Raw genomic sequence first — 27531 nt, 5'->3', positions numbered from 1 at the left:
GGTTTGTAGGATCTTAGTTCCCTGACCAGGGACTGGACCCGGGTTCTGGCAGTTTTAACCACTAGACTGCCAGCTCATTCCCCAGAAATGATTAAGATGGCAAATTTTATAATATGTGCATGCACCTTTTGCTACAATTTTTTTTAAAAAGTCTGATAAAAACGGTTATTTAGATATAGAACAATGATTTCGATTGCTATGGATTTCTCATCAGAAACTGTGGAAGTGAGAAGACAGTGGGACACCGTTAAAGTGCTGAAAAAAAATAACTATATCTAGAGAGAACAAATTCAGGAATGAAAGCAAAATAAAATCAATTTTCAGATGAAGGAAAACTAAGAGGACTACGTACTTCCTCTAAGAGAAGTGCTCAAGGGAGTTTTTCAGGCTGAAGGGAAATAATAGCAGAGGGAAACTTGGAACAGAAGGAATCAAGGAAGAACATAAATGGTAAACATCTCCTCTTAAGTTCTTTAAAATACATGTAACTATTAAAAGCAAAAATTGTAACAGTATCTGGTAAGGTTTTCAATGTATCCTGACATAATTTATATAACAATTCTAACATAAAAGGAGGAGAATATATGGCTGAGAGGCATCTACATTTTACTGGAAGTGATAAAATATTAACAGTAGGTAGTTAGATTTGTGTATTATAATCCTGAGAGCAATGTCTTAAAAAACAGAGATATAACCAAAAGTGAATAGACATAGTACAATGAAATACTAAAAAATATTCAAACAACCCAAAAGTGGCAGGAAAGGGGAGAGACAAACAAAAAACAAAGAGAACAGACAGAAAAAAATAAAATGGTAGACTTTAAAGCCAACCACATCAATATCATTTGTAAATGGCCCAAATGCATCAAATTAAGAGACTGTCAGATTGGACTGGAGATCAAGGCCCAACTATATCTGTCTCTAAGAATCCCACATTAAATACAGGTTAAAGGGATGGAGAAGAAGAAGGATGGAGACCAGTGGCTTGAAGAGACGGTCTGGGTTTGCCTCTCGGACAGCTGGGTGGGGTAGGACAGGTGTGTTAGGGTCACTATAGAGACAGGCTTGGTATCTCCAGAGCAAGTAGTGGCGCCTCGGGGTCTGGCTTCCAGACTCCCCACCTCCAGCTATCAGTTCAAGAAGGGACTTTCACATTCATCACTCAGAAGCCACAGCTCACAGATCACCTGCTGAATCAAAATCAACATGGATTCTCCTTGCTTCTAAGAATTCTAATTCAGCCTTTGCCAAAACAAGGAGATGCTCTGATCGGCTGTAGCTGCAGCTATCCTGGCAAGTTGGCACAGGCTCGGAAGAGTCTGGTCACGTACAACGTGCTGTTCTCTGATCCTGTGTGAATCTCACCTGTTTCATCATGAATCTAATAAATTGACTTCTTGGTGTCTGCAGCAGCTTTCAAAATGGTCTCCAACCAGGAACGAAGAACTGGAAGTCCTGAGGAGAGGTATGAAGGGCTCAGTTACTGGGCCTTAGGTTCTGACTCCAATCCTTGAAGCTTTACAAAGCTGTGTCTGACGTGCAAAGTCCAATCCAAGACAAGCCAAACTCTCAACACGAGATTCACACCTCTAAGAACAACAAGGTCACTACCACTCTCCCCTCATGGATGAATAAAAACAGAAACAGGGCCTAGTTAAGTAGAATTGTAGAAGTTCTGATCGCAGAAAGAACAGATAAACTGCAGGTCAGAGTATGCCAAGATTCATCTGAAAAGTTTTCACCAATTTTCTAATCAGGATTAAACATATTTCAGAAAATGCTTAACTTTCTACATAAATGAAAAACAGAAGTTTTGAATGAAGCCAAGTATAGGTCAGTTATTTTCTCTACCAGCCTCAGGAACAATTAATGACCTGAGTCCAAATAATATCATATAGAAATACTATTTTATGAAAAAAGTTAAATAATAAGTCTGAGCATGAACGATCACTTGAATTTCAGTCAGATCCATCCCCTATTCCCATATGCTTATCAGAAAGTCTCCATTTTCAAAAGTTCTTTTTGTAAATAATGCCACTCAAATTCTAGTATCTGTTCTTCCCTTCCTCCATGGTTTCGAATCCTGATTCTGAGCTAGGCATATGGTGTCCTGGAACAGACTAATCCCCACTAAGTCCTAGCCTATGAGTTGTAAGCGGAGATAATATGGAGCGGCCTTCAGGAACTTTATATAAAATACTGCTCCACATTTCCTGCACTTTTTCTTGTCTCCTTTCTTTAATCTATCTTGTTGCTTGGAAAATGGATGTTGGAGCTGGAGTGCTAGCTACCACCTTGGCCAAGAAGACCTGGAGGATTCCAGGTTCCTAAAGACTTTGTGAAACAGACTCATTGTACCAGCCCCAGGTTGCCTACTTTTGGACACTCATGGTAGCGAGAAGTAAATCCCCATGCTGTGTGAACCCAGCTGTTATTTTTGGTTTCTGTTACATGTAGCTGAATTTGATCCTAATATGGCTCTTAATGACTGAAACCAAGAAACACTCTCCAATGAATCCCAGGGAGATGTTCTCGGTGGAGAAACTACCATTCTAGTTCATTCTTTGTAGAAGGAAAATGCAGTCAACTGCCTTTCTTAAGATATTTCTCAGTAAGGTTACCAAGAGAAAAACTAACTACCACCACCGAAACCTCAAAAAAAACCCAAACACAAACAAAATAACCCCAACCAAAACCTAAGTGAAGGGCCAGTCTGTGGAAGGCCTATCCTCTAGTTCTCATTCTTGATGACCCCTCCTTGGCCTTGGCCTGGTTGGCCTTTCCTCTGTGAACAATGAGGGTGTTGAACTAGATGTCTCCAGGCTTTCATCTAGTGCTGAAATTCCAGTCCATTTTCTAACCTCCATTCGATTATATACTCCTTTTGTATAAATGAAATAAACCTCAAGTGCTTTTCACAGTGCTTCGCACACGACAAGGTGCCCTATACACATGAGCGATGAAGAATCACGAATCACGTTACTTGTTTGTGTCAACAGTATCCACACAGAGGTGGTGCTCGCAAGTGTTTACCGACATCCTAGAAGGCTGCCTCCCGCCCTCCTGTCGATCCTGTGCTTGTCCTACAGAAAGCTCGTCCTCCCATGCTTACAGGCATCGGCACGAAGAGCCCGAGAAAAGGAGACCTTAGGTTCGGGGTTACGCAAATCCACGGCAGAAAATTCAGCAGTGGAGGAGGAAATACACTATTTATTTACAGTCTTTCACTTTATCCACAATTTCCCATACAAACATAAAAACTAAAAAAATAAAACCACCACTTGGGAACACAAGTGTCTTTCTTTAATTAGTCCGGTCGAGGGAGGACCACAGCCCTCTCACTCTGTGAAGGAGGCTATTGAGGCACACGGACGGGGAGAAGGAGAGGGCTGGAAAGAATGCCTGAGAAACAGCTCCTGGTGAGAAATGTAACATGCCGGCGCCATGGGCGCCACTGGGAGACTCAGGGCCTCACCCGCGGGGACACCGCCCAGCTTCCCCAGAGGGTGCCGGCTGCCTGCCGCCTCCCTGCTCCACCTCTTCGCTGCTGAACACCCGGCATCTAACACAGGTCAGCCGTCTGGTGAGCGGTGTGGGGGGTGATGGTGATAGTGGGGGGACACCAAATGCCTCTCTCTGGGAAGAGCCCCAGGCCCCAGGAACACGCAGGAAACCCCTCTCCCTTGGCACTGACAGTCACATCTTATCTTGAATACCATGCTGCCTTGTTAAAAACGTGAAAACCAAAGCCCTCCCCCAATTCCAGGGGAAAGGCAGGGGGCCAGAAACTTGCAGAGGGGCTTCTGCCTCTGCAGTCCTGTCCCTGGGGGTGGGGGAAGCAGCTGTGGTGAAGGGAGGGTAGCTCTGACTGCCCAAGACGGGGAAGGAACAGGGCAAATGTGCCACGGAGGCCTGGGCCCGGGGGGCAGGAGGGGGAGAGGAAAATCTCGGAGACACTGATGCTCATCAGAGCAGCTCCATCTGTCGGCTGCGCTCACTCTGGCCGATGCCTGTTCACTTCCCTCATGGGAGGGGCGCCTAGGAAGCCACCTGCCTGGCAACTTCATCTGTGCTAGTGACCTAGATTGCTTTCACATGTTGATGCACGTTATAAATATAAAAATCATATCTGCTACAAAGAAGACATATATTTATACATCTTTACCCATATACATAATAACACAATTTACACATAATAATATCTTGGAGTGGGTCATCACGGAAAAAGCGGGGGGTTCTCCCTCCCCTGACCTGATCCTTCTCATGGGATGCGTGTATACTTGGTCACTGGGGCCCTTCCCAGCTGGCTGTTTGACGGGGCTGGTCCAGACACATTCGGACATGTAACTAAATGCTGATGGGTGTGCACACCCACCCACCCACACACACACACACACACACACACACAGACGCAGGCACACATACAGACATCTGTGTGAGAAAAGGAAAAATAAAATTCCTAGCCCTTGGGTGTAGGTCTCTCCCCAGAGTTAAAAGCATCAGTGCCTCCTCTGACTGAGAACAAAGCCCCTAGGAAGCTGCCCCTCACTGGCTCAGGCTCGGGCAGAAAGGGAAGGGCTAGGAGCTGGGGGTAGAGGGGAGGGGCCCGGAGTCTTCTGGAAACATAAGGCATTTCTGACCTATGAGCAAATCAAACGACGTCACAGAAAAGCAACGGTGTCAGTTGGGGTTGGGAGGCAACAGACAGCCAGTCCACGTAGGGCAATGTGAGTTGAGACCCTGAGCCTTCCCCTTCTTCCCTCCGGTTTCTCTTAAAGGGGCAGACAACCCTGTACCTCCTTTTCTGTCCTCTCCCAGAGCTGCGCCCATCCACGTGTCATGGAATACTGATAGTGGTCCAGGAGACCCGTCCAGAGACATGGAGCGGTGGGCAGGCACGCCAGAAAGTTAAGACCTGGGCGGCGGATGTGAGCTTTGTACAGCAGGAGTGGTTCCGGGCCGGAGTCCACGGCTCGCACAGTGGCCACAGTGATCAGATTGCCATCAGAGATGGGGGGCAGTCTGGGTCCCCCTGGGGAGACAGCACCTATCGGCGGTAGTGATTGGGGGCATCAGCGAACATGTACTTGAGTCTATAGGCCTCGGCGAGGAGCAGCCCAATCTCTTCGTTGCCCCAGTGTATCGTAGGTAGGTTTTGCAGCAGCATGAGGAGACCCTGGAATGCAAGAAAGGACTTTTATCATTTGATCACTGCGGGACTACTGACCAAGGGACCCGCAGGCCGTGGAATGGAGCCCCTTCCTCCTGGGTCAGCCATCCCCGGGGTCTGGCCTCCCTCCTCCCATGCGGCACACGGCCCTTAGCCCCTAGTTCTCCTTCAGGAAGCCTTGAAAAGCCTCTGCTGAGTCTCTGATTCAGTAACACCTGCCTCTTTAAAAATATTATAAATAGAGGATGACAACAATAAATAAGCATCTTTAAAGGAGAAAAATAATCACTCATCCAAATATACCTCTCTTAATTTCAAAGTATTCCTTTTCTTTTTTTCACATGCACATTTCTTTAAATAGCTGTAATCATAATTATGATTTTACATGCTTTTTAATCATCCTTTTTTACTATAATTTTTGTGTTTTTCCACACAGCTTTCAAAAATGATTATTCTCAATGTTAGTACTCCATCATGTGACTATACTCTAATTTACTAAAACATTTCCCTTTTATTAGATACTTCATTAATTTCCTTTAAGGAAAAAAAAAGCACAAAACACCTTCATGGGGAAGACTGCTACGAACCTTTTCGCATTGAACAATCTTTCTCCTAATCCCAATGTTTGCTTGTTAATCACTGTATTTATCCTCTGCCCTGTTCCCCAAAGACTGTCCTCAACCTACCTGTCCAGCTTATTTCCCACTATTCCCAAGGTATGAGCCTCATCCGGCCAGGTCCACTTCAGCCACATTTATCTGTGCCTCCAGGGTTGAATTTAGGTTGTTCCTCTTGCTTGGAACACCTCCTCTTTTATTCTTCTACCTATCTAAATCCTATCCAGTTTTCAAAGCCCAGGTCCCTCAATCAGCTCCATGGAGACAGCCTAGTAAAGAGGATATTAGAATAAAGGATGAATGTGAACTTTTAGGTTATCTCAATAATCTAGTTACCCTTGCCTTTGCTGCCACTTTGCTTTCTCTCTCTGCCTTTCTGAACTGGATCTTATTTTTCTGATTGTAAAAGAAACAGTAGCAAGACAGAACCCAGAGAGAGACGGACAGATTTGATACAGTTTTGAAACCTCGTGGTATCAAGGCACAAAAATGAAGTTAAAATACAAGAAAACTGACTATAGGACAATATTTATAACACTTATAAAAGACTAAAGGTTAATATCTACAATAAAAAAGAAGTACCTACAAATCAGTAAGAAGAAAAGGAAAACCACTAAATGGAAAAAAAAATCGGATGCAAACAGGTAATGTACAAAATGCCAATGGCCAATCAACATGCTGTAACCCTGCCATTGGCCGATGCGTGCCCTCTAGCAATGCTTCGTAGTTTTTACTGAAGAGGTCTTGCGTATCTTTTACAACATTTCTTCCTTTAGTAACAGAAGTGTAGCTGGGCACAGAGATACATGGGAACATCACTGCTGGGTATGGCCAGTATGATAAGTTCTGGCCAATCTGGGGGGCAGTGTAACTCCTGGGTTCTGCCCTAAACTCCTCCTCCCCTTCCTAGAAAACGGTGATGAATGGAGGAGTCTGAAGCAGTCATCTTAGACCCTAAGAATAAACCTATGTGTTGAAGGTGGCAGAGCAACAAGAGAGAAGAAATCCAAGTCCTTGCCACCCTGGAGCCACGTTAGCCCTGGACTCTTACACTCAGCCTCTTAATGGAAGAAAAGCAAACAACTACTTTGTTTTAAGCCACTGTTATTCTCTGGTCTTGGTTTCAGGAGACAAGTTTATATCATCTTAACAAACCAGAGATGCAGGGACTGCCCTGGCAGCCCAGTGGTTAGACTCAGTGCGTGCACTGCCGGGGCCTGGGTTCCAGCCCTGGTTGGGGAACTAAGATCCTGCAAGCTGCACAGTGTGGCCAAAAAAAACCCCACAACCAAACAATACCCCTCTCCCACAAAACAGAACAAAAAATCAAAGGGGAAAAAAATAAACCCAGAAATACACATGGTCACTGATCCAGCAACTTAACTTCTTAGTACTTCTTGGGAAACATTTGCACTCCTGTACAAGGGTCAGCTCCGCACCATTGCTTCAAATAATGGGGAAGAGGACATGAAGGAGGTGCCTGTCAGTACAGGGCACTTAGAGAACACAACTGTCCAAATTATGAAATACAAGCAGCACCTATAAAATGAAGCAGGACTACATGTGTCAAGGTGCAAAGATATCAAAGACATTTTTAGGGGCAAAAACAAGCAAGCTGCAGAAAAAGTTATGATCCCACTTAGGTAAAAGAGAAAAGACAACTATGTTTGCATATGCACGTCTGTGTGTAAAATTTTTAAAAGGCTAGGTGGTGAAACTGTTAACACTGGTGGATGTGAGACTTTTGCTTTCTCTCATTATATTTCCCCTCATTTTCAATTATTACAATAAAGTCTTTGTATATTACTTATGTTACAGAACATTTTCCCCTTAGTAATACACATTTTCTGCAAGTTTGTTTGTTGAAAGTAACAAAGCACAAAATAAACCACCCTTAACTTCACAATCAAGAGGAAGAGACTGTTAAACATTTCAGCATTTTTCCTCCCAGGCCTTTCTCTGCACATTTTGACACAGATGAAACATTTTCTCTAAACACTTTTGAATCTGTTTAGCACTTAACATAAGCATTTCCTCTTATATTAAAAACTCCTTTTAGACATTTTCAGTGGTCAAAGAATTTTCCATGATGCAGAAGTACCCTAATTTACTCAGTATCTTCCTGTTTTGAGCATTTAATCATTTCTGGTTTTTTACTATAATGAACTGACAATGAACAGCCTTGTGCATAAAGCCGTATTTTAGATTATTTCCTTGGGCTAAATTCCTAGGAATGAAATTACTGTGTCAAAGGGCATGAACACTTTAAAGGTACCTAAGACTGATCCAGAAAAAAATGCTCATGTCCCTGGATCTCTACCAGGGCTTAATACTCTCATTCAACAAACTTGGCTAATTGTAAATTCTGTCCCTGGATTTCCAAGCCCAAGAATCGAACTGAAAGCCACAAGTCAAGCGAATTCCCTGGCAGTCCAGTGGTGAGGACTTTATGCTTTAGCTGTTGAGTGTACAGGTTCGATCCCTGATCAGAGAACTGATCAGATAGAGCAAGCTGCACAGTGTGACCAAAAAAAAAAGCAAAAAAACAAAGATAAATCTGTAAAATGGAATACCCTGCACTCAAGTTATTAATGCTTTCACAATTTTTGTATGAGCATGTACTCATGTAATGTGCGAAAAATACAAAAACGGGAAAAATTATACACATCTATACATTCTGACATTATGGAACACCTGCTATATTTTGTACCAATGATAAAAAGAGGTTACAAAAACAACATATTTGACAACATCATATAGAAAAACCTGAACAGGACTTCCCTGGTGGTGCAGTGGATGATGAGAATCTGCCTGCCAGTGCCAGGGACATGGATTTGATCTCTGTTCCAGAAAGAGATTCCACATGCTGAGGAGCCAACTAAACCTGAACGCCACAACTACTGAAGCCTGCATGCTCTAGGACCCACGAGCCACAAGTGATGGGCCCCTGCGCTGCAACTGCTGACGCCCTGCGCCTAGAGCCTGTGCTCTGCAGCAAGAGAAGACAGCACAATTAGAAGCCTATGCACAGCAACTAGAGAGCTGCCCGTACTCTCCACAACTAGAGCCTTGAGTGCGGCAACGAAGACCCAGCACAGCCAAAAATAAATACATGAAACACAGCGGTGTGTACATGTCAAGTAAATAAATAAATAAAAACCTTAAAAAAAAAAGGAAAATCCAAACAAACCTTCTGGCCAACCCAATACACAGAGTATTTCCATTAAGGGTTATGTACAGACAATATGCATTTATTCACATAGATGTGCATGGCAAAATGTCTGGAAGGAGATATATCACCTTTGTATGGTAAGATTTCAAGTACCTTCTTTTTTCTTATTGGTATTTTCTAATTTTTCTATAATGGTTGCTGTTAGTCGCTCAGTCGTGTCTGACTCTTTGGGACCCTGTGGACTCCACCAGGAGGACCCCCACCAGGCTCCTTTGTCCATGGAATTCTCCAAGCAAGAATACTGGAGTGGGTATCCATGCCCTTCTCCAGGGGATATTCCTGGCCCAGGGATCAAACCTGGGTCTCCTGCACTGCAGGCAGATTCTGTAATGGTTACATACACTTGAATAACTCATAAGCAAAAACAACCAACAGTTAATGTGTCTAGAGGAGAATATTTTTTTCTAGGAGAGAATCTACCTGTAACTTCCAGTTTTTCTAGTCTTGCTAGAAACCTCCCAGAAGCCCTGAAATAATTCTACCCTTGAACATATCAGTTTCCTACTACCTCTCCCACCAGCAGTTGAGGCTTAGGCGGGAGGAACCATTCTGCCACCTGGTGGCCGTACCCAGGAACTGCACCTCCCAATGCACAGCTCTGTAAAAATGGGAACCCTGTCCATGCATCAGGGATAAAGAAGCAGAAACTGAAATCATCATGGGTGTGAAAAGACGCTGTCAATTACAAATCAGGTACGTTAATCAAGGGGTTAGAGAAGATACACTGGTGGGGTGGGGAACAACTGCATGTTACAAAGCCAGCTCATGGAAGTACGAAGCATTAATACACAGTCAGGTGAAACTGCAGGTGTGAGAGGACAGCTTATGGGGCAAGCAGCTGAGTGGGATTCCAAGTGAACGAGAAGAGGCCATGGCTCTCAGAGAAGAAAAGCTCGAAACGCTTGGAAAACGTACCTGCTGAGAATCCAGATTCCAAAGGAAGAAGAGGAAGAACGAGCCATGTGTGAGGGGGTCGGGGGAAGACAACAATTAGACAAGGGGGCCGGAGGAGAAGGGGTAGCGGGTAATAAGCAGAATCCTTGGTAAGAAAATGAGCAGGGGAAACTCATTAGAGAATGTTCAACAGATGGAAGAATCGAAGAACAAGAGGGGGACCATCAAGGATAATCACCATCATAGTGGTAATTACCGCGTACTGAGCAGTTACCACTCACTCGATGGGGTCTTTACATGCACTCTAGCACATTTAAGCCCCATATCAACTCTATGAGGCACATCTTATTATGCCCACTTCACATACGAAAAAAGTGAGGGTGAGGAGTTAAGGAACTTGCATAGGATCACAGAGTAGTGTTGGGCTAGGATTTGAACCTGGGTAATCTGGTTCTGGGCTTCCCTGGTGGCTCAGACAGTAAAGAATCTGCCTGCAACGTGGGAGACTCGGCTTCGATCCCTGGGTCAGGAAGATCCCCTGGAGAAGGGAATAGCAACCCACTCCAGTATTCTTGCCTGGAGAACTCCATGGACAGAGGAGCCTGGTGGGCTACAGTCCACGGGGTTGCAGAGTCTACATGACTGAGTGACTAACAGCAGACTCATCTGGTTCTAGAGTCTGTGCTTATAACCACTATGCTAAATACTGTGTGCCTGAGACAAGAAGAGAAGTGGGGAATGATGCAGAAGGAATGAAAAGACAAGAAGCCACAGAAGGAGCTGTCTGAAGGAAATCTGCAAGAGCTGATTAATTTTACTCGGTAATAAGGGCCAAGGACAACCAAATAAGACGTGAAGTAATTAATAACAGAGAACTTAAAGGGCACAGAAAATATATACTATTAAATATGACACTGTGGGCGGAATCACCCAGGAACACTGGAACATTCTTTGCAAACGTTAAGTGTATTCAGGCATGTAAAAATACTTTCCTAGTCACATAAGTTTTCTCTGTGTGTGTGCACGCATGCTCAGGGTTCTTTACTTCTCATTGTGAAAAATCACTTCTGAGGAACTAAAACCCCAGAAGGTAACCATGACAAAAACATGTTAAGCGCTTTTTTCTCTTTTTCTGAAAACAGTGACTCAAAGGCAGACTTGTAGACTTGTAGCTCGTAAGGAGACAGAAGGAATATGCAGCCTCTGAAGGGAACTGTTCTAATTATTGCCTAAAAAAGTAAAGTTATACAACTATATTCAAGGACATAAGACAAAGCACTACTTTAAAACTAGGATGACTGAACAGTTAGGTGAAAAACAGCTGAAATAAGAAAGGGAAATGGACTTAAGAATAATCTGAGTTGGGACAAGGATCCATCAGTCCTGGATGCATCTGTTATCTGAATATCTTGAATCACTGGGTTTCCTGTTTTACCTTCCACAATGTCTTTGCTGAAATCTCAAATCAGCATTCTTATAGAAGTAACAGTTATCATTTTGTTAGGATTCAAAATTTCATTCCAGAAGCCATCAGGATTGTGAATAAATGCCAGGCCTTTCATTTTACCATCATCAGGTTTCTTTCCACACTGGACTCCCAGTTTTTCAAACCTTTTACAAGCCCCGTGAATGTCAGGAACAGCAATTCCAATGTGACCAAATCCCGAGGGTCTGAATCGCCATTGTGGTAACTCTGGTCCCAGTGTGTTCAGTGCTCCAATTGTGTGTCAGTTCAAGGGCAGCTTTTCCGGAGATGGCCCATGATGCATCTTTTATTTTTGGCCACACCATGTAGCATGTGGAACTTCCCCAAGCAGGGATCAAACCCATGCCCCCAGCAGTGGAAGCGTGGAACCTTTACCACTGGACCACCAGGGAAGTCCTTTTATCTTATCTTCTGGGTGTCGTTTTTACCTTCCTAAGCCAAGGAACAGTGAAAATTTCCCAGTGGGAAAACCTAATTCTGGGAATAGTCTCATTCCAAGAATTCTAGCACAAAAATCCAATGACTTCTTAGGATCCCTAATTCACAGGAAATCGTCCCTGCTGGGATCCGGGTCGCAGCAGCAGCTGAGGGTGGTCTTGTTGGTGAGGCTGCCAGATGTAGGCTGTAGTTCTGCCGTGGTCGCACTGCTGTATCGAGGTCCCTAGGAACGCTGCAGCCACCCACACTCATCCGGCTTCCTAAATAAGTATTCTGAAACAAATCCCTCTTGTTTTGAGAATCAGTGAAGCAATTCCCTTGGTCTCAATAAAAACTTCCAAAGACATGTCCTTGTTATGTAAACTTTTCCAGCATCACACTTATTCACAGGTTTCCCAGCATCAAGAGTACCTACGACATTTAGTGCAAGACTTCCCCTAGAGAAAGTTGAGTCCCCTTCCAATGTTTGTTTTGTTTCTATGTTGAGGAATTGTATCCTTTCTCATACCCGCCTGCTCTGGGTGGAAGATCTTTAGTTCCCAGGGTACTAAAATCTGGGCACTTTCTGGGGATGATTCAAACTAGCAATTTACTGGATGTCTCTGAAAGTGGGGCCTGTGTTTGGGCAATGTTCCACAATCCCACCCTTGAGTTCCCACAGAAGTGGTGGGTGGATGCCATCTGGTTCAAGGGCATTATTTACTCTTAGTTGGTTATCCAGGCTGGAACAGCCCATGGGCTTAGCACTATTTAACAACTCTGACCTGTCTCCTACAAAAGTCACTTTCAGGGTGGGAATCTCTCCAAGGTTTGCTTCTATAATATGAAAGCAAGGGATTGAGACCAGCTGCTCCTCTGGTTTAAGAGTCATCAGCAGGTCCCACCAACTCCTCTGCCAGTTCCCTTTTTATGTATTTAAAGGAACTCAGTTATTGGTCTTGGAGCTCCCTGCACAGGGCTTCTGAAGATCACTTCTGAGCCATCTGAGGGCTGCACCTGCCCTGACATCTCTGTGGGGTCCCATGCTCTCCTGGACTCCCAGAGATGCTGCTTTTCCCCAAGGGGAATTTTTAGGTTACATGTGACCAGGCATTTGTTGAAATGCCTGTACTCTCTGACTTAAATAATGTATCTAGGAAATCATTACCTCCATAATAACGGAGGAGGAGAAGGAGGATGTAAACTGAGCTCCAGTGGCCCAGGAGGTCCCTGGCCAGGCCCCAAGGGAGCAGCAGGACCCACAGTCCACGCCCAGAGCCCAGCTCCCGGGTCTCCACCACTTGAATCAAGCCAGTACTTGACTCCCCTGGGTGACCTTGGCTTTGTCACTTCATCTCAGGTGTGACTAGGCACACACCATAGTCACACTCACCATGACTCAGTTTCCCCATTTGTGAAATAGGGGTAGTTATTACAACTTTTCTTGTGGGATGGTTGTAATGAGCTAACACAGAGAAGCACTTGGGATAGTGCCTGCTACATTAAAAGTGCTGCAAAGTCGCTATTATTAGATTGAACCTTATTAAACTGCCAAAACTTGACTGTGTGACCTATAGACAATTTCATAAAATGCAACTGGACATTATCATTATTATTCTATTCAGCCAGCCCAGGCTGAGGGCCAGAATCGCCGAGGCCCCTTCTACCAGGAAAGGGCCTTGGCCCAGCTCTGCCAGAAGCTCCAGTTTCAAGCAGCCTACAGCCCAGAGGACCGGGCCAATCTGCCCCTACAGCCCCTGTGCATGGACACACCTGAGGTTCCCTTGCTCAGAGGTCTCAGCAAGGAAACCTCTTGGAGTGATCCTCCTGTGTCTGTTTTCGGTCCTCCACCCCAGGCAGCGTGACCCTAGACAACTGCTTGGCCAGGGAGAAGCGGGTGTCCTTCCCTCTGGGGGCTCAACATGGCTGGGGCACCGCCCTTTGCCCCTGCACCCTCTGAATACCTCCTCTCCAGCTCCATTTGGTCATCCAGCTTGGTCGTACCCAGGATTAGCCTATCAGGGTTTATGCAGGTAAGTTAAAAGTCACTAAAAGAGTTGGGTTCCTGACGCTATCTTCATTTCACTGCTTCCCAGACTCAGAGTACACTGCAGGAACTAATAATATTAGGGTTAATAAGCTCACTGCTTTGAAGGCCACGGGCTAAGTATACCATTTGGACAGCTTCAAGGGCAGCAATTTGTATAATCCTCATTAACAGCTCTAGAAGGTAAGTACTCTCATCCCATTTTACAGGTAAGAAAACTTACAGTCCCAAGTTAGTCAGATGAAGGTAGCAGACCTAGAAAAACAGCAGAGCTAGGATTTGACCCCAGGCAGACAGGTTCCAGAGACTGAGGCTTAACCACTGGACTATTCTGCATAGTCCCCAACTTTAGAAGGGGGCGGGGGTCGCTGGTTCCCCTGATATATGCTCCACTGGCTCCCTTTTCTTTAAGGGTGATAAAATGTCTGGTCTGCTGAAACTGCCACAAACTCATTTAATTCTGCAGCTACTTCACCTGGTTCTTCTTTGAGTCACTCAGCTTTTAGCTCGAAAACCTTCTCTCCCATGGGCTGGGCATGTGAGGCTCTCTGGGACACCTGTACTCATGGACAGAGCCTCTTCTGCAGTGTTTTAGCTGCAGGCGGCCTATCAGTAGTTGGGCAGCGTGGGCTGTCTTTCTCTGCAGAGGTCACGGGCCCGTATCTCCCAACACCACACGACACTCTCCTGCCCTTGCTGTCTCCTAAGGGACACCGCTGGCCTACCCAAGCACAGCCAGGCGCCCTTCTTCCTTCATTATTCACAGAATTATACATCTGTGGAGTTGCAGGGAACTCTGCAGATTATCGTTTAATCACCCATTCCGTTTTGTCTCAAGGAAAGAGGGGAGATTCCTCTATTGAGGAGGACGAGCTGAGGTGTTAATGAGTCAACAGAAAGCCCACTATCATTCTGTGGGTTACTGCAGAAAGGCCTCAGATCCATCAGATAATCGAATGTGCTGCCCAGCACAGAACATCTTCACATCTACACAGTTTTAAAGTCGCAGACCATGGTCCTATACTGTCGATGTTGTGAATTGCTACACGCCATTCCAGGAGTTACCTCCACTCCCCTCTGAGCTAATCTGTGAAGCGCTTCTATCACATGTGACAAGGCCCTCCGAGCCTGGCTCATGATAAACCAAATTAGACTGTGGGCTCCCGATAGCTGCGCCACCTCAACCACAGTATTGAAACTGACAGCTCACCCAGCGCGTGCTCAGCCCAGCCCCTTGTTCATCCCGGGCACCACACACACTTCTGGCTGGCAGAAGCCTCAGCGCTTTGCCCGCCACCCTGGCACCTACCCGCAGAGGCCCACTCCTCCCTTTCTCTCCCAAAGCCCTTCCTTGGGCAAGTCGGGTCCTGTCTTTCCACCTATTTGAGGGACAGGTTTCTTATGCTTTAACCACCTAACACCAATTACAGAGTGGGCCTGCCTGGGGGTCACCTGGAGAGGCTACTGTTCCTGAGAATGCCCACGGTATTAGTTAGAAAAATACCCAACCTTCTCTGGCTTCCCCCCTCCTCACATTTTTAAAAGGAATATATGCCCATTAAAACAAAAACACCCCCAAACCCCTCAGTTCAGCAACATACAAAGCAGAAAAACAAAAGCCCACTGCCGCCACCCTGAGAGATTATGACAATCAAGCACCCTCGGCCGTTCTCTCTGCAGACGCAGAGCCCGGCAGCCTCTCCCCTCAGTCCCCACTCCCCATCCCCGGCTCCTGGGCCCCTGCAGCAGCTGGCGGGCTTCCACCACCTCTTCAGTCTTCTTCGCATCCCCACCTCGGGTTCGAGGACACTGCACTCCCACTGGTCACCCCCTCTCTCTCCCTGCCCGACTATCTTTCTTCCTTGATCTCCCGTAAGCGGGGGCACCGGGTCTCAGGCCTGGCTCTTGTGTCTCCTCTGTTCACTCCCACCTCCTTTGGATTTCATCCAGGGGCCCGGCTTCAAGGACCATCTAGCCAGAGGCTCCTAAACACGCATGTCCAGTCCAGACTCCTCTCTCTTTCAAGTTCAGACTCACAGGATCTATCTTCCTACTCCACCTCTCCATTTGGATGTCTAATGGTGTTTAAAATTCATCATGCCCCCAAATGAACTCCAAATGATCTTCCTCCACAAACCTGCTCCTCCTATAGCCTTCTCGCAAACTGTGGAGTCACCCTCATCCCTTTGGTATACTCTATACCTGATTTCTCAGGAATCCCTGTTGGCTCTGATTACAAAGTGCATCCAAGACCTGGCCACCTGCCTCATCTCCACTCCCCCATCCAGGTCCAGGCCACCCTCGTGTAGCCTCCAGGGTGGACCCTAGCGTCCACTGGCTCCACCTCAAGTCCACACTAGAGGGATCCCCTGAAACTGTAAGTCAGATGATGCCCCTCCTCTGCACAAGACTCTCTCCTGGATCCTCTTCCACTCAGAGTAAAAGCCAAAGTCCTGACTCTGGCTACAAGCTGCCATGACTTGAGTCCCCTGTGACTTCTCGGGCCTCTTTCTCTTTCCTTGGGCCACTCTACTCCACTGACCACTGTCATGGTTCCACAGACAGCTCAGGCACACTGCAACCTTACTGCCTCTGCATGGCTGCTCCAGCTTTGTGGATGCTCTCCCCGCAGATCCCCCGATGTCCATGTGGCTCCCTCATGTTCTCCCAGCCTTTGCTCATGTCGCCTTCTCAGTAAGCCTATCTTGACTACGTTATTTGAAACTGCAACCTGTCCTTCCTGACCACCTAGTAATCCCTTTATCCTTTAAAAAAAACAAAAAAACTTATCCACCTTAAAAAAAAATTTATCACCCTCTAATATTCTTTCTAATTTACACTGCTTTTGTTTACTGTGTCTCTCCCCAGGTAGAACGTAAGCTCTGCAAGAATAGGGCTCTCTGTTCTACTTTCTGTGTTTTACTCCCTCAGTGGCGCCGAGCACACTGCAGCCTTTCAATAAATGCTTGTCAGCGAACAACAGTAAGGCCTCTTCGACCTGCCCAGGTGCTCTGCAGCCCTTCCAGTGCTAAGACCCTTTCACACTGAAGAACTCTGGGCCCCCAGAGCTTCCTGCTACCTGGGAGGGGTGCCCTCTTCTGAACATCCCCTCACCTTTCCTCTTCCCAGCCAGGCACCTGCTGGGGCACCTTCTCCCAGGACAGCCCCACGAGCGGGATAATGCCTGCTCTGACACGCATCCCCAACACAGGCTGAGCTCAGGCCCCTCACCTGAAAGTCCTCCTCATCCAGGATCTCTTTCCTCCACTTGATCAAGAAAGCTGCACACACGTAGAGATGAAAGTGGGAGAACCCTTCTGGTTCAGACTGGAAAGGGGTAGAAAAAAAAAACAACAGAAAAAGTTAGGTCTCCAAGCCCTGATGAGAAGCTGGCTCCAGCCCTCTCAGACCCCTCCTTCTGCGAGGGGGGCAAGCAGAGCAGCACCCCTTCCGTGGCTGGGTGCACAGAGCCATGCCCTCAAGGGCAAGGCAGACACAGAGGCGGAAAGGAGGTGGGGAGGACTTCCGAGCCGGCAGGGAGCCGGGTGCCTCAGGGACAGCCCGGCGGGTGTGTTTGTTGAGGGGGAGGTCTCCCCATACCTGGTACGTGTCCCACAGGCGGATGGTGCAGCGAAGGGGAAGCTCCCGCATTAGCAGGTTATTCATCCACCGGAAGGCAAACTGGAGGTATTCCACCTCGTACCTCCTGAAGTGATTATGTACCTGCTCTGAAACAGAAAGGGTCATTGGCCCCCTGCGCGTCACCTAGGGGATCGGACCCTGACTCACATAAACCAAAAAGGCAGTTTCTGGCTCCTTTTCTAAAATTTGTTTATATAGCTGTGTCGGATCTTCACTGAGTCACGTGGGATCTTTCGTCGTGGCGCTTAGGTTTGGTTGCTCTGCGGCATGAGGGATCTTAGTTCCCCGACCAGGGATTGAACCCATGTCCCCTGCATTCCAAGGCGGATTCTTAACCGCTGGACCACCAGGGAAGTCCCAGTTTCCATTTCTGTTCCGCTCCTCCCCCTGGGGAAGCCTGGCATAGAGGGGCCAAACCGGGACCTGACTGTCCAGTGTTGGATCCCACCACCTCACAGCAGTGCTGCTTGGTGAGCTCAGCCCCGCACGTAGGAGAACTATTTGAACATCCCACGGTGACGTTATGGGGGCCTTTCTTCCTGTGCAGGGCTGCTCGAGCCATCAAGCGGGGGAGACACAGGGCTCACTTGGCTGCGTGACCTTGTTACTCATCACAGAAGGAGACGCAACGGAAAAGAACTGTGTGGGTCACCTTGGCCATCCTCCCACCGGTGAGGATTCCTCTTTAGCATCTCTGACAGATGGCAGCCAGCAGGGACTTAAACAGCCAGGGAAAGAGGTTCACCGACTCCACTCAAGGGCAGCCTCTCCAACTGATTAAGTGATTCACCGGAAAGTGCTTCACCACATTCAACAGACGCCAGCTCCCCCCACAACTCCCACCCCGTGGTGTGGGCGTGGTGTTCTGGCGCAACCCAAACACACCTGACCCCTGTTCCGTACAGCAGCCCTTCAGATACTGCTTGATAGGGGTTTTTTTTTTTAAATCACTATCCTCCTCAGTTTCCTAATCTATAAATGGGGATACTCATTCAAACTTCAGTAAGTCTGGGGGCGAATAAAATGAGAAAATAAAAGTGTCTACGATAGCACCCTCATGTGGTAAATACTACAGCTTTTAAAAGAGTAACTATCAATAATGGTTATATCTAGGGAGCAGAATTTAAAGAAGGGGGAGGATTTTTACTTTGGGGATTTTTTGGAATTGTCTAAATTTGTGTAGTGAGTATTACTTCTATAATTCAAAGCACAAAGATATACACATTTAAAAATACACTATATCATAACATACTATGCCTTTTTTATATCAGATATTTTTGATGGCAGAAGGGGAAAAAAAAGGTCAGACCAGACAATGGAAACAACTACAGCACAGACCCTCTGGAAGACAGCCCCTGTCAGACAGCTCCGCATACGCCCCGTCCCAGGAGCCAAGTGAGGGAGGTAGGAGAGCTGGGTGTGGGCTTGGCATGGAGCTGACCGCTGGGCCAGGCAACGAGGCAGAGAGCTAAAAGCATCCCATGTGCAATGCATGGGGAAAGAACAGCAAATAATCAAATAAACTCTAGGGACTGAAACCCTAAGTTGTAAAAAGGAGCTGGAGTGAGCGGAACAAATCAGGGAAGGTTTTCAAGGGAAGAGAATCTGGGAAAGGAGAAAGATGCAATCTCCATATGGGGGGTGGGGGGTGGGAGGGACGAGGAATGCACTGATGAAGCAGAAAAATCCATGATGGAAAACCAGATAGTGGGACTTATTAGTTGTGTAGCAACTGATAGAATTAACTGGTGCTGGACATTCCACTTAACAGAAGACCTTGCTGTTAGACCTGTATATGATCTTCATGAAACTTAATTTCAACTTCTCTCCCCGGGCCTCAGTTTCCTCATTAGTCAACAGCAGGGCTTCCTGACCTGCCTTCAGTTCTAACACTCCAGGATCCCATGGTGGGGCTAAAGACTTACTGCAGGGCTCCTGTTCCTCAAAGACATTGCTTCGGGAGGCCGCGACTCCTGTTCCCCACCCAGACGGGTCACAGGGATCTATGGGATGTCCTGCTGGGGTATCAGGCACACCTGAGGACCCTGCATCGAGCCCAGAAATCCTGAGTCACATCACAGGGGGAAGGACGAGGTCAGACTACAGACTTGATGCTAAAAGCAGCGGAGAACGTGGGCGGGTTCGGGGCGGAAGCGGGATGAGACCGGAACAGAGCTCTGGAGAGATGGAGGTGTGTGGCAGACACGTGCAAGAGGGACAAGGATGCAGGAGGCGAGTGCTGCTAGGAGGAAGCTGCAGAAACCCAAGCATGGCTGGACCAGCGCTGTGGCCAGGGCCATGAAGAACAAAGGGTGAATCTGAGGAGAGATGCTCGAGGACTGGCAGAACCTGGTGACGGGAAACCAAGGCGAGAAAAGGACGTGACCTAACAGCAGAGTTCTCGCCTCGCCGCCCCGGTGAGATGCGGAAGGGTGCCAGTGCTGCCAACAGCACCGAGCGAACCGGAAGGCGTCACGGCCAGGACAGGGGCCGAGGAGATGCCCCCCACCCACCCCGCACCTGCACAATCACACTGTGTGTGATCCACACTTGTGTCAGAACCACACTGCTGCAGGGTTCTTCCTCTGAACCTACCATCGATCCGACTGACAAGCTCTTCCAGCGCCTTGACCTTCTTCTGGATCCCTGGTTGTGCAAAGGTGTAGTTATCCTGCAAACGACACAGAACCTCAGGCCGAGCAGGGAATGCCGCACCGTCGGGCCACCCCTCCCCCGTGGTCACTGAAACATGTTTCAAAGCACAAGCTGTTTCTCCAAAGCTGCTGCCAGTGTTGTAGGGAACAAAGGAATCTCACAGAACAGCAAAGTGTGGGGGAAAGGCATGTGCTTCGGAGGCAAACTGCATGTCTGGGGGCACTGCAGAAAGGCGGGATCAGGCCCTAATGAGAAAGGCAGAGCAACGCGGAGACTCCCCTGGACACTCCAGGGCACATTAGACCATCGCTTTTTTTATTGCACAGCACAACTTGTGGGATCTTCCCCAACTAGGGATCAAACCGGTGTCCTCAGGAGTGAAAACGCACAGTCCTAACCACTGGGCTGCCAGGGAAGTCATCTAGAATCACTGCCTTTTGAAAGCTGTAAAGCTAATGAATGAGGTAAAGATGGATGGCCCAAAAGGGGAGGAGCCATGCTGGGGCCAGAGTGGGGTGGTTGTCTGATGCAGAAGAGCAACAAGGAACCCAAAGGGAGCCCCAAGCAGGGCATCCCAAGAGGGCAGAGTCACTCACCTGGATCCCGTCCAGCAGTTTGCTCATGCACCAAAAGCTGTCGGCTTCTATGCTTCGCAGCATGTCCTGAGACAAATTGGTCACGTCAAAGTTCTCCACATCCTCTTCTGTAAAACAAAAGGTGAAGAAAGTCCAGAGGTTTTCTCTAAAAAAATGGAGAGAGAAAGACAAAGTCTAGTATCTTCAATGGGGTTCTTAAGGCCCGGAGGGAGCCAGGCTCATGTGAGGCCAAGGAACGGGGCCTGCCCCCGCCCCATCCCCTTGCCAGGTGGGCAGGCGTGTCCCAGGAAGGCACTCGAGAATCTCATGGCAACACTACACAGGCCATTTCTCACACCGGGTTGGCTGGGTTCCACACATCTTTTTCTTCCACTGCATTTTTCATTTAGTTTGAGGAAAAAAAACAAAAAACTTCAGGCTTCATGTTCAATGAGCTATATCCAGCCCCCTGGAGACAGTCTGGAAAAATTCTTTGATTTCAGAAATTCAGTAAACTAACACACTCACTCTTATGGGCAGTGAGAACAGCTGGGATCAGGGAGCCCCTTCAGGTCCTTTTAAAGACAGAATTCCCCAGAAGTGAGGATGAGCTGTGTGAAGGAAGATGGCCCAAACGCACGAAAGCTTCCAGGATTTAATTTCAACCAAGCTGGCAGTTATCAAGCTGGATTCTGCAAAAACCTCAATCCTATAGGATACTCAAGTAAAAAAGGTTCCATGGACAAACACAGCAGAGAAACGTTGCATTATATATCCTCATCTTGGAGATTAATAAAAGGATTCGAGAAGTTATTAGGAATTCTGCATTAAGAAAATCTCCTTCATCTGGCTTGCTCAGCATTCCCCCAGTTTCTTTAGCCTTGGCACCTCTTTTAAAGAGGCCTGCCTATGAGCGTGTCATGGAAACCCCACACTAAGTGACAAGAGTGAGAGGTTGTCCATCTGGGCTAAGATGTAAGAAGCGAGAACACAGAAGTCTTCTAGAAGAAGGAATGTGTGATGTTTCCTTCCTGAGGGAGACAAGGTAGACAAGACAGGCCACCTCAACCCACAGGCCCTGCATGCCCGTCAGAGGCCACACATGGAAACGCTCCGGCCCTTGCGCTCTGTGTCAAAGGCAGCTTCTCTCCTTGGAGCCCTGTTTGAAAACAGCATGTTCACTGCAGTCCCTGGTGCTGCAGACTCAGGTATGACAGAACGTATTCAGAATCCAGACCTTTATGAGAATTACCCCTCTATCAAGACTTATAATTGGACTTTCTCAGGATGCTGCACAACAACTCTCTGATTCTCATCCTATATAAACAGCGTTTTTTTAATGGACCTCAAGGGCTGTAAAAACCCTTTTGGGGAGGGCAGGGTGCTTTGTCAGAAAAGCTATGAGCCTGGCAACAGTGTAAGAAGTCCACAGTTAATAAAAGCAAAGTGTCGACAACAGACCCTGGCACACGGTAGGCATGATATAGTTAATTTTAGGTGAGGTTTATTAGGAATTTGTAATGACATGGGGAAGCATGTTACAGCGTTGAGGGAAAGGAATAAAGTACAAAGTTATTTATGGTTTACTCTCAACTACTGTACATACAATATTTATGTGTTTGCATAAGCACAGAGGAAAAACAAAATATATCACAAGGGTTTACAGTGCTTATTCCCAAGGTAGTAGGGATAAAGAATTTTTATTTTCTTTAAGCCTTACTGTTCAAAATTTCTACAGTAAGTATAACTTTTAGGCAAGAAAAAATGCACACGATTCTAGCAAAAAGGAGGTACCATGGACTACATCTGCCTTTTACTACCAAAAAGAGAACAAGATTTTGTAAAACAATACTAAGCCTACAGAAATGAAGACTTCGGATAATATATAAAGCTCTATTTGAGAAACCACACAAAAAAATCCTTCCATGAAATACCATCTTTCTTTTTTTTTTCTAATTTAACCATTTATGTAGTGGGTGTTTTGCCAGTGTAGGGGGTGGCCATATGCATACTATTAATTTAATCAAGTGATACTGGGCTCCAAGACCCTGCTCAGAATCTTCCTTTTTCTTTTTGCTTCATCTTACATTTCTAACATCCCTCTGTGTTGCTGTTCAGACCTCTAGTTCACTGCCCCACACAGGCCACCACCTCTTGACCTATCTGTTCCCCGCCAAGGATGGATACCCAGGGGCCTCCAACACCCGCTACCACAAATAATGGCTGGAGGAACCACACGAGAACTGCTGTGGGCCAAAGGACCTAACCACGGGTACCAGCAGACCACTCTCCAGGAGCAGACTCCCAGCAGTGCGCTAGGGAACCACGTGGGCTCTCCCTTTTAGTGAGTGTGGCTGATCACACTAACCAGCCTGGGCAGTAGCTTCCCTTCCTCTGTAAAAAAAAAAAAAAAATGAAGCCCATAAGGAAAGCTCAAGATAAAAGCTCTGCCACTATTTGTACGTGTTTCACAAATGAAGATCCCGAGCTCCACAATAATCCGAAGGGTCTTGTCCTACCTGGGCATTCTACCATTCCAGGACACTGCAGCAGATGTCACTGGGAATGGAAACCGCACACAGCAGAGCAACTGGGAGAGAGCGCCAGGCTCGCTGAGTATGATGGGGAGCAGGCTGCCACACGAGCCCTGGAGACCTGTGGCTTTTTCGTCAGAACAGTCAGCGGTCAGGAGCACTGACTCTGAAGCCGGATTGTGCAGCCAAAATCCTGGCCCTGTCACTCACAAGCTCTGTGACTTTGGGCAAACGACTTTACTTCCTGAGCCTCAACGCTTCCTCTCTGAAGGAAGTAACATCCTACCACCAGTGAGGCACGTTGTAAGGATTAAACAAGTCAATATATGAAAAGAACGAACTGTGCCTGGGATAAAATAAGCATTGCGCAAATGTTAAGTATTACTGCTATTAAAGCCTCGGTTATTTTAGATCTCTGTTATTTGCAGCCAAACCTAACCTAATTCCAAACGTACCTTAAAAATAAAAGACAAATTTCAAAGCTTTCCATTTCCACCTTTGGCTCTTAAGGAAGAAAATCGAGCAACATGAGGCCCAAGTGGATAAGAACCTGCTCTCAGTAACTGTGCCAGTTCCCAACCTTAGCTGTCCCGGGGAGAAGGGGGTCAACAGTGGACGCTGAACCCTCTCTTGGAGCCTAGTGAATTGGGAGCTGTCCTTTCCCTGTGCTCTGCCCTCACGCCCCGCCTGCCTGCTGGCGCTTGGCTTTCACAGGCAGTCGGGGAGCTCACCAGCACTCGAGAGTGGGAGGAGGGTTTAGTCCTAGCGTTCCGCCTGCTGGGACGCTAAAACTCACACATTCAGTCAAAAACTGTGAGCTAAGCGCACCAGCAAAAAGCAGCAGAGAAAGGGAGGCCCACATGCTCTCGGGAAAGGTTTCATTCAGCATCAACAGTCTGTTCAGAAGGATCATTAAACATCCCACTTGAGAAAATTCAACACATAACTGAAGCCGGAATGGGAAGCCACGCCAGCAATGCAGTCTCAGATGAGGGCAGCGTCTCTGGTTGTCATTACGGAGCATTCAGCAGCCAGGACTCGGACTGGAGGGAGTGAGATTTTTAAGGGATATTTTATGACTGTTTTAAGAGGCAAAGCATCCAAAAAGAGGAAACCCAACAGCTCTTTATAAAAATCGAATTGCCCACTCTAGGCTTGACAAGAACATGCTGTGAAGCCCAGCGTTATTACCCGATAAATGTATCTGAGTGGTGGCCCCAGTCAAGTGTTCATTTTTCTCAGAACTCCAGATCTCGGGCCTAAAACTAGCCTCACCTATGCCTCAAACACTCCCCAACAGCTTAGGGAAGAACTGGTTTTGCTAAAACTGGAAAGAGAACTTGTCCACTCAGTGCTCAAGGCATTTCCCAGAAAGTATCTGTGATCACAGGGCAATTGCTAGATTTTGTGATCTGTTGGGTCGAAATCAACCAGCCCGACACGCAGACACGAGAAGATTCAAGGCACCAGACTACAGACAGCCCTTCTATTTTCCAAAGCCTCTGGCTTACATGATTCCTGTCTGTTTTTTTTAACTGGACTCATGAGAAGAGCTTACTTAATACTTTCTGACCACAAAAGTAAACTGCTTGAGAAAAGGAAAAAAATAAATCTTTTCAGCCATACATCTAAAGAACCTCATAAAATAGGAATTAAATCTTTCATCCAGAAAAACACAGTTTTAAGAAGAGTACCAAGGAATTCATCCTATCACCTGAATGCAATAATTTTAAAGGGGTTCAAGTGCCATAGAAACTTGTTGGGTATTACTCATCTGGCATTTTTCAGGCAACTATCTGTGACAAAGCCACCAGAGCCGAGTATGGACAAGGCGGAGGGACCCCTCGGTTAAACCCAGCAAAGTCACACCAGTTGACAAAGAAAGGACACTGAGGACAGGGAAGAGGTTTTTACAGAGCAGAAACCCATGGGAGCGGGTGGTATTGTTTCACGAGAACCCTGTTCCAGACTGTGAGAGGAGACACGCTGTTTCCAAGACAGTGAGAAGCAGCTGACCATAGAGCCCTCCCCGACATGTTGCTGGTCAATCAGGGCAGCGGCTAAAAGGTAAACATGAATGCAGAACGATCTCTGGTCATCCACTGCTCAGCATGGGGCACCTGGCTAAAATGAATTTTAAAAACCAACACACACCAAACCGACTCTACTTTCCTGAGGTTCGTGTATTACTTCTACTTTTATTTAATGAACACTAATGGCTGTTGGTTAAATCAGCCTCTTGATGCCCGGACTACAGGAACCCAGACTGTATGAGTATTCGGGTTAGAGGGGCAAGGGAGGGGTCAGGTCCAGCACACACTTTGCCTTCACCTTCTAGGACCTGCCCAAAGACTACCCACTGAGCCAGGCAGCGCGTCCCCGAGACTCCTGTACGCCAACCGGCCCTGGGAAGTCCAGGGTCCCTGGAGCCGGTGGTCAGCTGCCCACAGATTTCTCATCTAGGCTCAAACATCTTAACTATGTTGGCTACCTCAGTTTCTCCTCTGTCACAGTGTCTCGCTTATGTATGCCTGGGTCAGAGAAAAGAGACAGCAAGTGAGCATGCACAAGTCACTTGGCTCACCGCCAGGGAGATGGCGAGCCACAGCTTGCCTTTGGAGAGCTTACCTCTACATGGGAGGAAATCCAGCCCTGGACATCCCACCAAATGCTCACACTGCTCCCAACTGCCCGCTGAAAGTAACCCTGCTCAGCACTCTGACTGGGCGTCTCCACATATATGTCTGTTGCTGGAAAGAGCCTCAAATATTCCTCAAATTTCTTAGCATGTACGAGGCTGCTTCGTCTATGAAGACGGGGCCAGGAGGCACCTTGAGGAAAGGGGTAAAATGCCAGACAGGGTGAGGGCTAAAAATTCAGCATCAGCCCCACTCCCCAGTTCCCTCCAAACTCAGAGCAGGAGAATGAAAGGTGGAATATCCTTATTCTAATGACTCAATTTATATAAAGTTTAGAGGCAGGAAAAACTAGCTGAGGTGTCAGAAGTCAGTAAGACATCCATAGTTACCCTTGTGTGGGTAAGAAGGACTATATGCTCTTATTTTCTGTGAATAAACATCTAGAAGTGATAGGCAGGGATTTCTACTTTTTTATGGTCATATCCCCTGTGCCTAGAGCAGTGCCTGGTACAGAGTAAGAATCAATAAGTAACTGCTGAGTAAGTGATGGTGCTCCATCTCTACCCCTTACAAAAGAGAAGAGACAAGAAAGAACTTTTGGCTAAATCAGCACAGAATCAAAATGCTGTGATTCACTGCCCTCCAGTGGCCAAGGCCGGCAAAGCTGTACTATTTCCTGACTATCTTAAACCACTATGAAATTTTCATTCTCTCATTCATTCAGTGCTAAAGAATCTGCCTGCCCATGCAGGAGACACTAGAGACGCGGGTTTGATCCCCGGGTCGGGAAGATCCCCTGGAGTAGGGAATGGCAACTCACTCCAGTATTCCTCCCTGGAAATTCCATGGACAGAGAAGCCTGGTGGGCTGTAGTCCATGGGGCTGCAGAGAGTCAGCACTCACTCTTAATCTAGACACATGCGGAATTTATGGACACCAAAATGAAAGCACTGGGAATGCTAAGATGTTTCAAATAGTCTCTGGCCTCAAAGAATCATAAAGACCAGTGGCAGATGGTAGGAGGGAAACATACAGTAGTTGGTGTCACAGAGTCCTTCAAAGGGGAAATGCACAGTTAGGGAAAGAGTGCCACTAGGTGGTGGTGGGAGGAGGGAGGGAGGAAGTCTCAGGGCAGGCTTCCAGGAGGAAGGGGAGCCTTAAAGAATGCACATGGATTAGCCTGGGGATAAAGAAGTCGTACGGGATAAGGCTTTAGATTAAAGACGTCAATTTTGGATTTCTGCCTTTGAGAGGCGAGGCAGAAGTAGAGGACACAGCGCCTTGCACAACAAGCTACAGAATGTGGACTTTTTTGTCTGTGCTATGTGGCTCGTGGGGATCTTGGTTCCCTGACCAGGGACTGAACCCAGGCCATGGCAGTGAAAGCCTAGAATCCTAACCACTAGGCCACCAGGGAACTCCCGAGAATCTGGACATTTTAAACTGTAGGTGATGAGAGGCTAGTTAAGGGTTTTAAGCAGAGGGGCTGAACAGGCAGGTCTGTGTTTAAATGGTGTGAAAGATGGTATTGACGGGAATAAAAACCAGAGATGGGAAAACATACTTGGCCGTTTCAGCAATCCAGGCCTGAGCTAGAGCAATGGAGAGAGAAAGAGATTCAAG

At 47.0% G+C, this 27531-nt stretch overlaps 1 protein-coding gene and 1 pseudogene across 2 annotated transcripts in view; both read right to left on the bottom strand.

Moving 5' to 3' along the window:
* Positions 1-3190: 3190 nt before the first annotated feature.
* TBC1D22B (TBC1 domain family member 22B) overlaps positions 3191-27531 on the bottom strand; it is a 68778-nt gene continuing 44437 nt past the window's right edge. For both annotated transcript variants that reach the window (XM_088831175.1, XM_055407257.2), the window contains 5 exons: positions 20757-20863; positions 20101-20176; positions 17464-17591; positions 17095-17190; positions 3191-5176 (listed from right to left, as the gene is read on the bottom strand). In XM_088831175.1, the coding sequence (XP_088687301.1) occupies positions 5048-5176; positions 17095-17190; positions 17464-17591; positions 20101-20176; positions 20757-20863 (536 nt within the window). In that variant the 3' untranslated portion in view covers positions 3191-5047. The remainder of the gene's footprint in view (positions 5177-17094; positions 17191-17463; positions 17592-20100; positions 20177-20756; positions 20864-27531) is intronic.
* On the bottom strand, positions 8736-15451 carry LOC148774105 (lactoylglutathione lyase pseudogene; annotated as a pseudogene).

The sequence above is a fragment of the Moschus berezovskii genome, chromosome 23 (genome assembly GCF_049115385.1).
Source record: "Moschus berezovskii isolate FMDL1 chromosome 23, NW_MosBer_1.0, whole genome shotgun sequence".
In the NCBI taxonomy this organism is placed as follows: Eukaryota; Metazoa; Chordata; class Mammalia; order Artiodactyla; family Moschidae; genus Moschus; species Moschus berezovskii.
The sequence above is the reverse complement of the archived record's forward strand: the minus strand, read 5'-3'. Positions and strand labels throughout refer to the sequence as shown.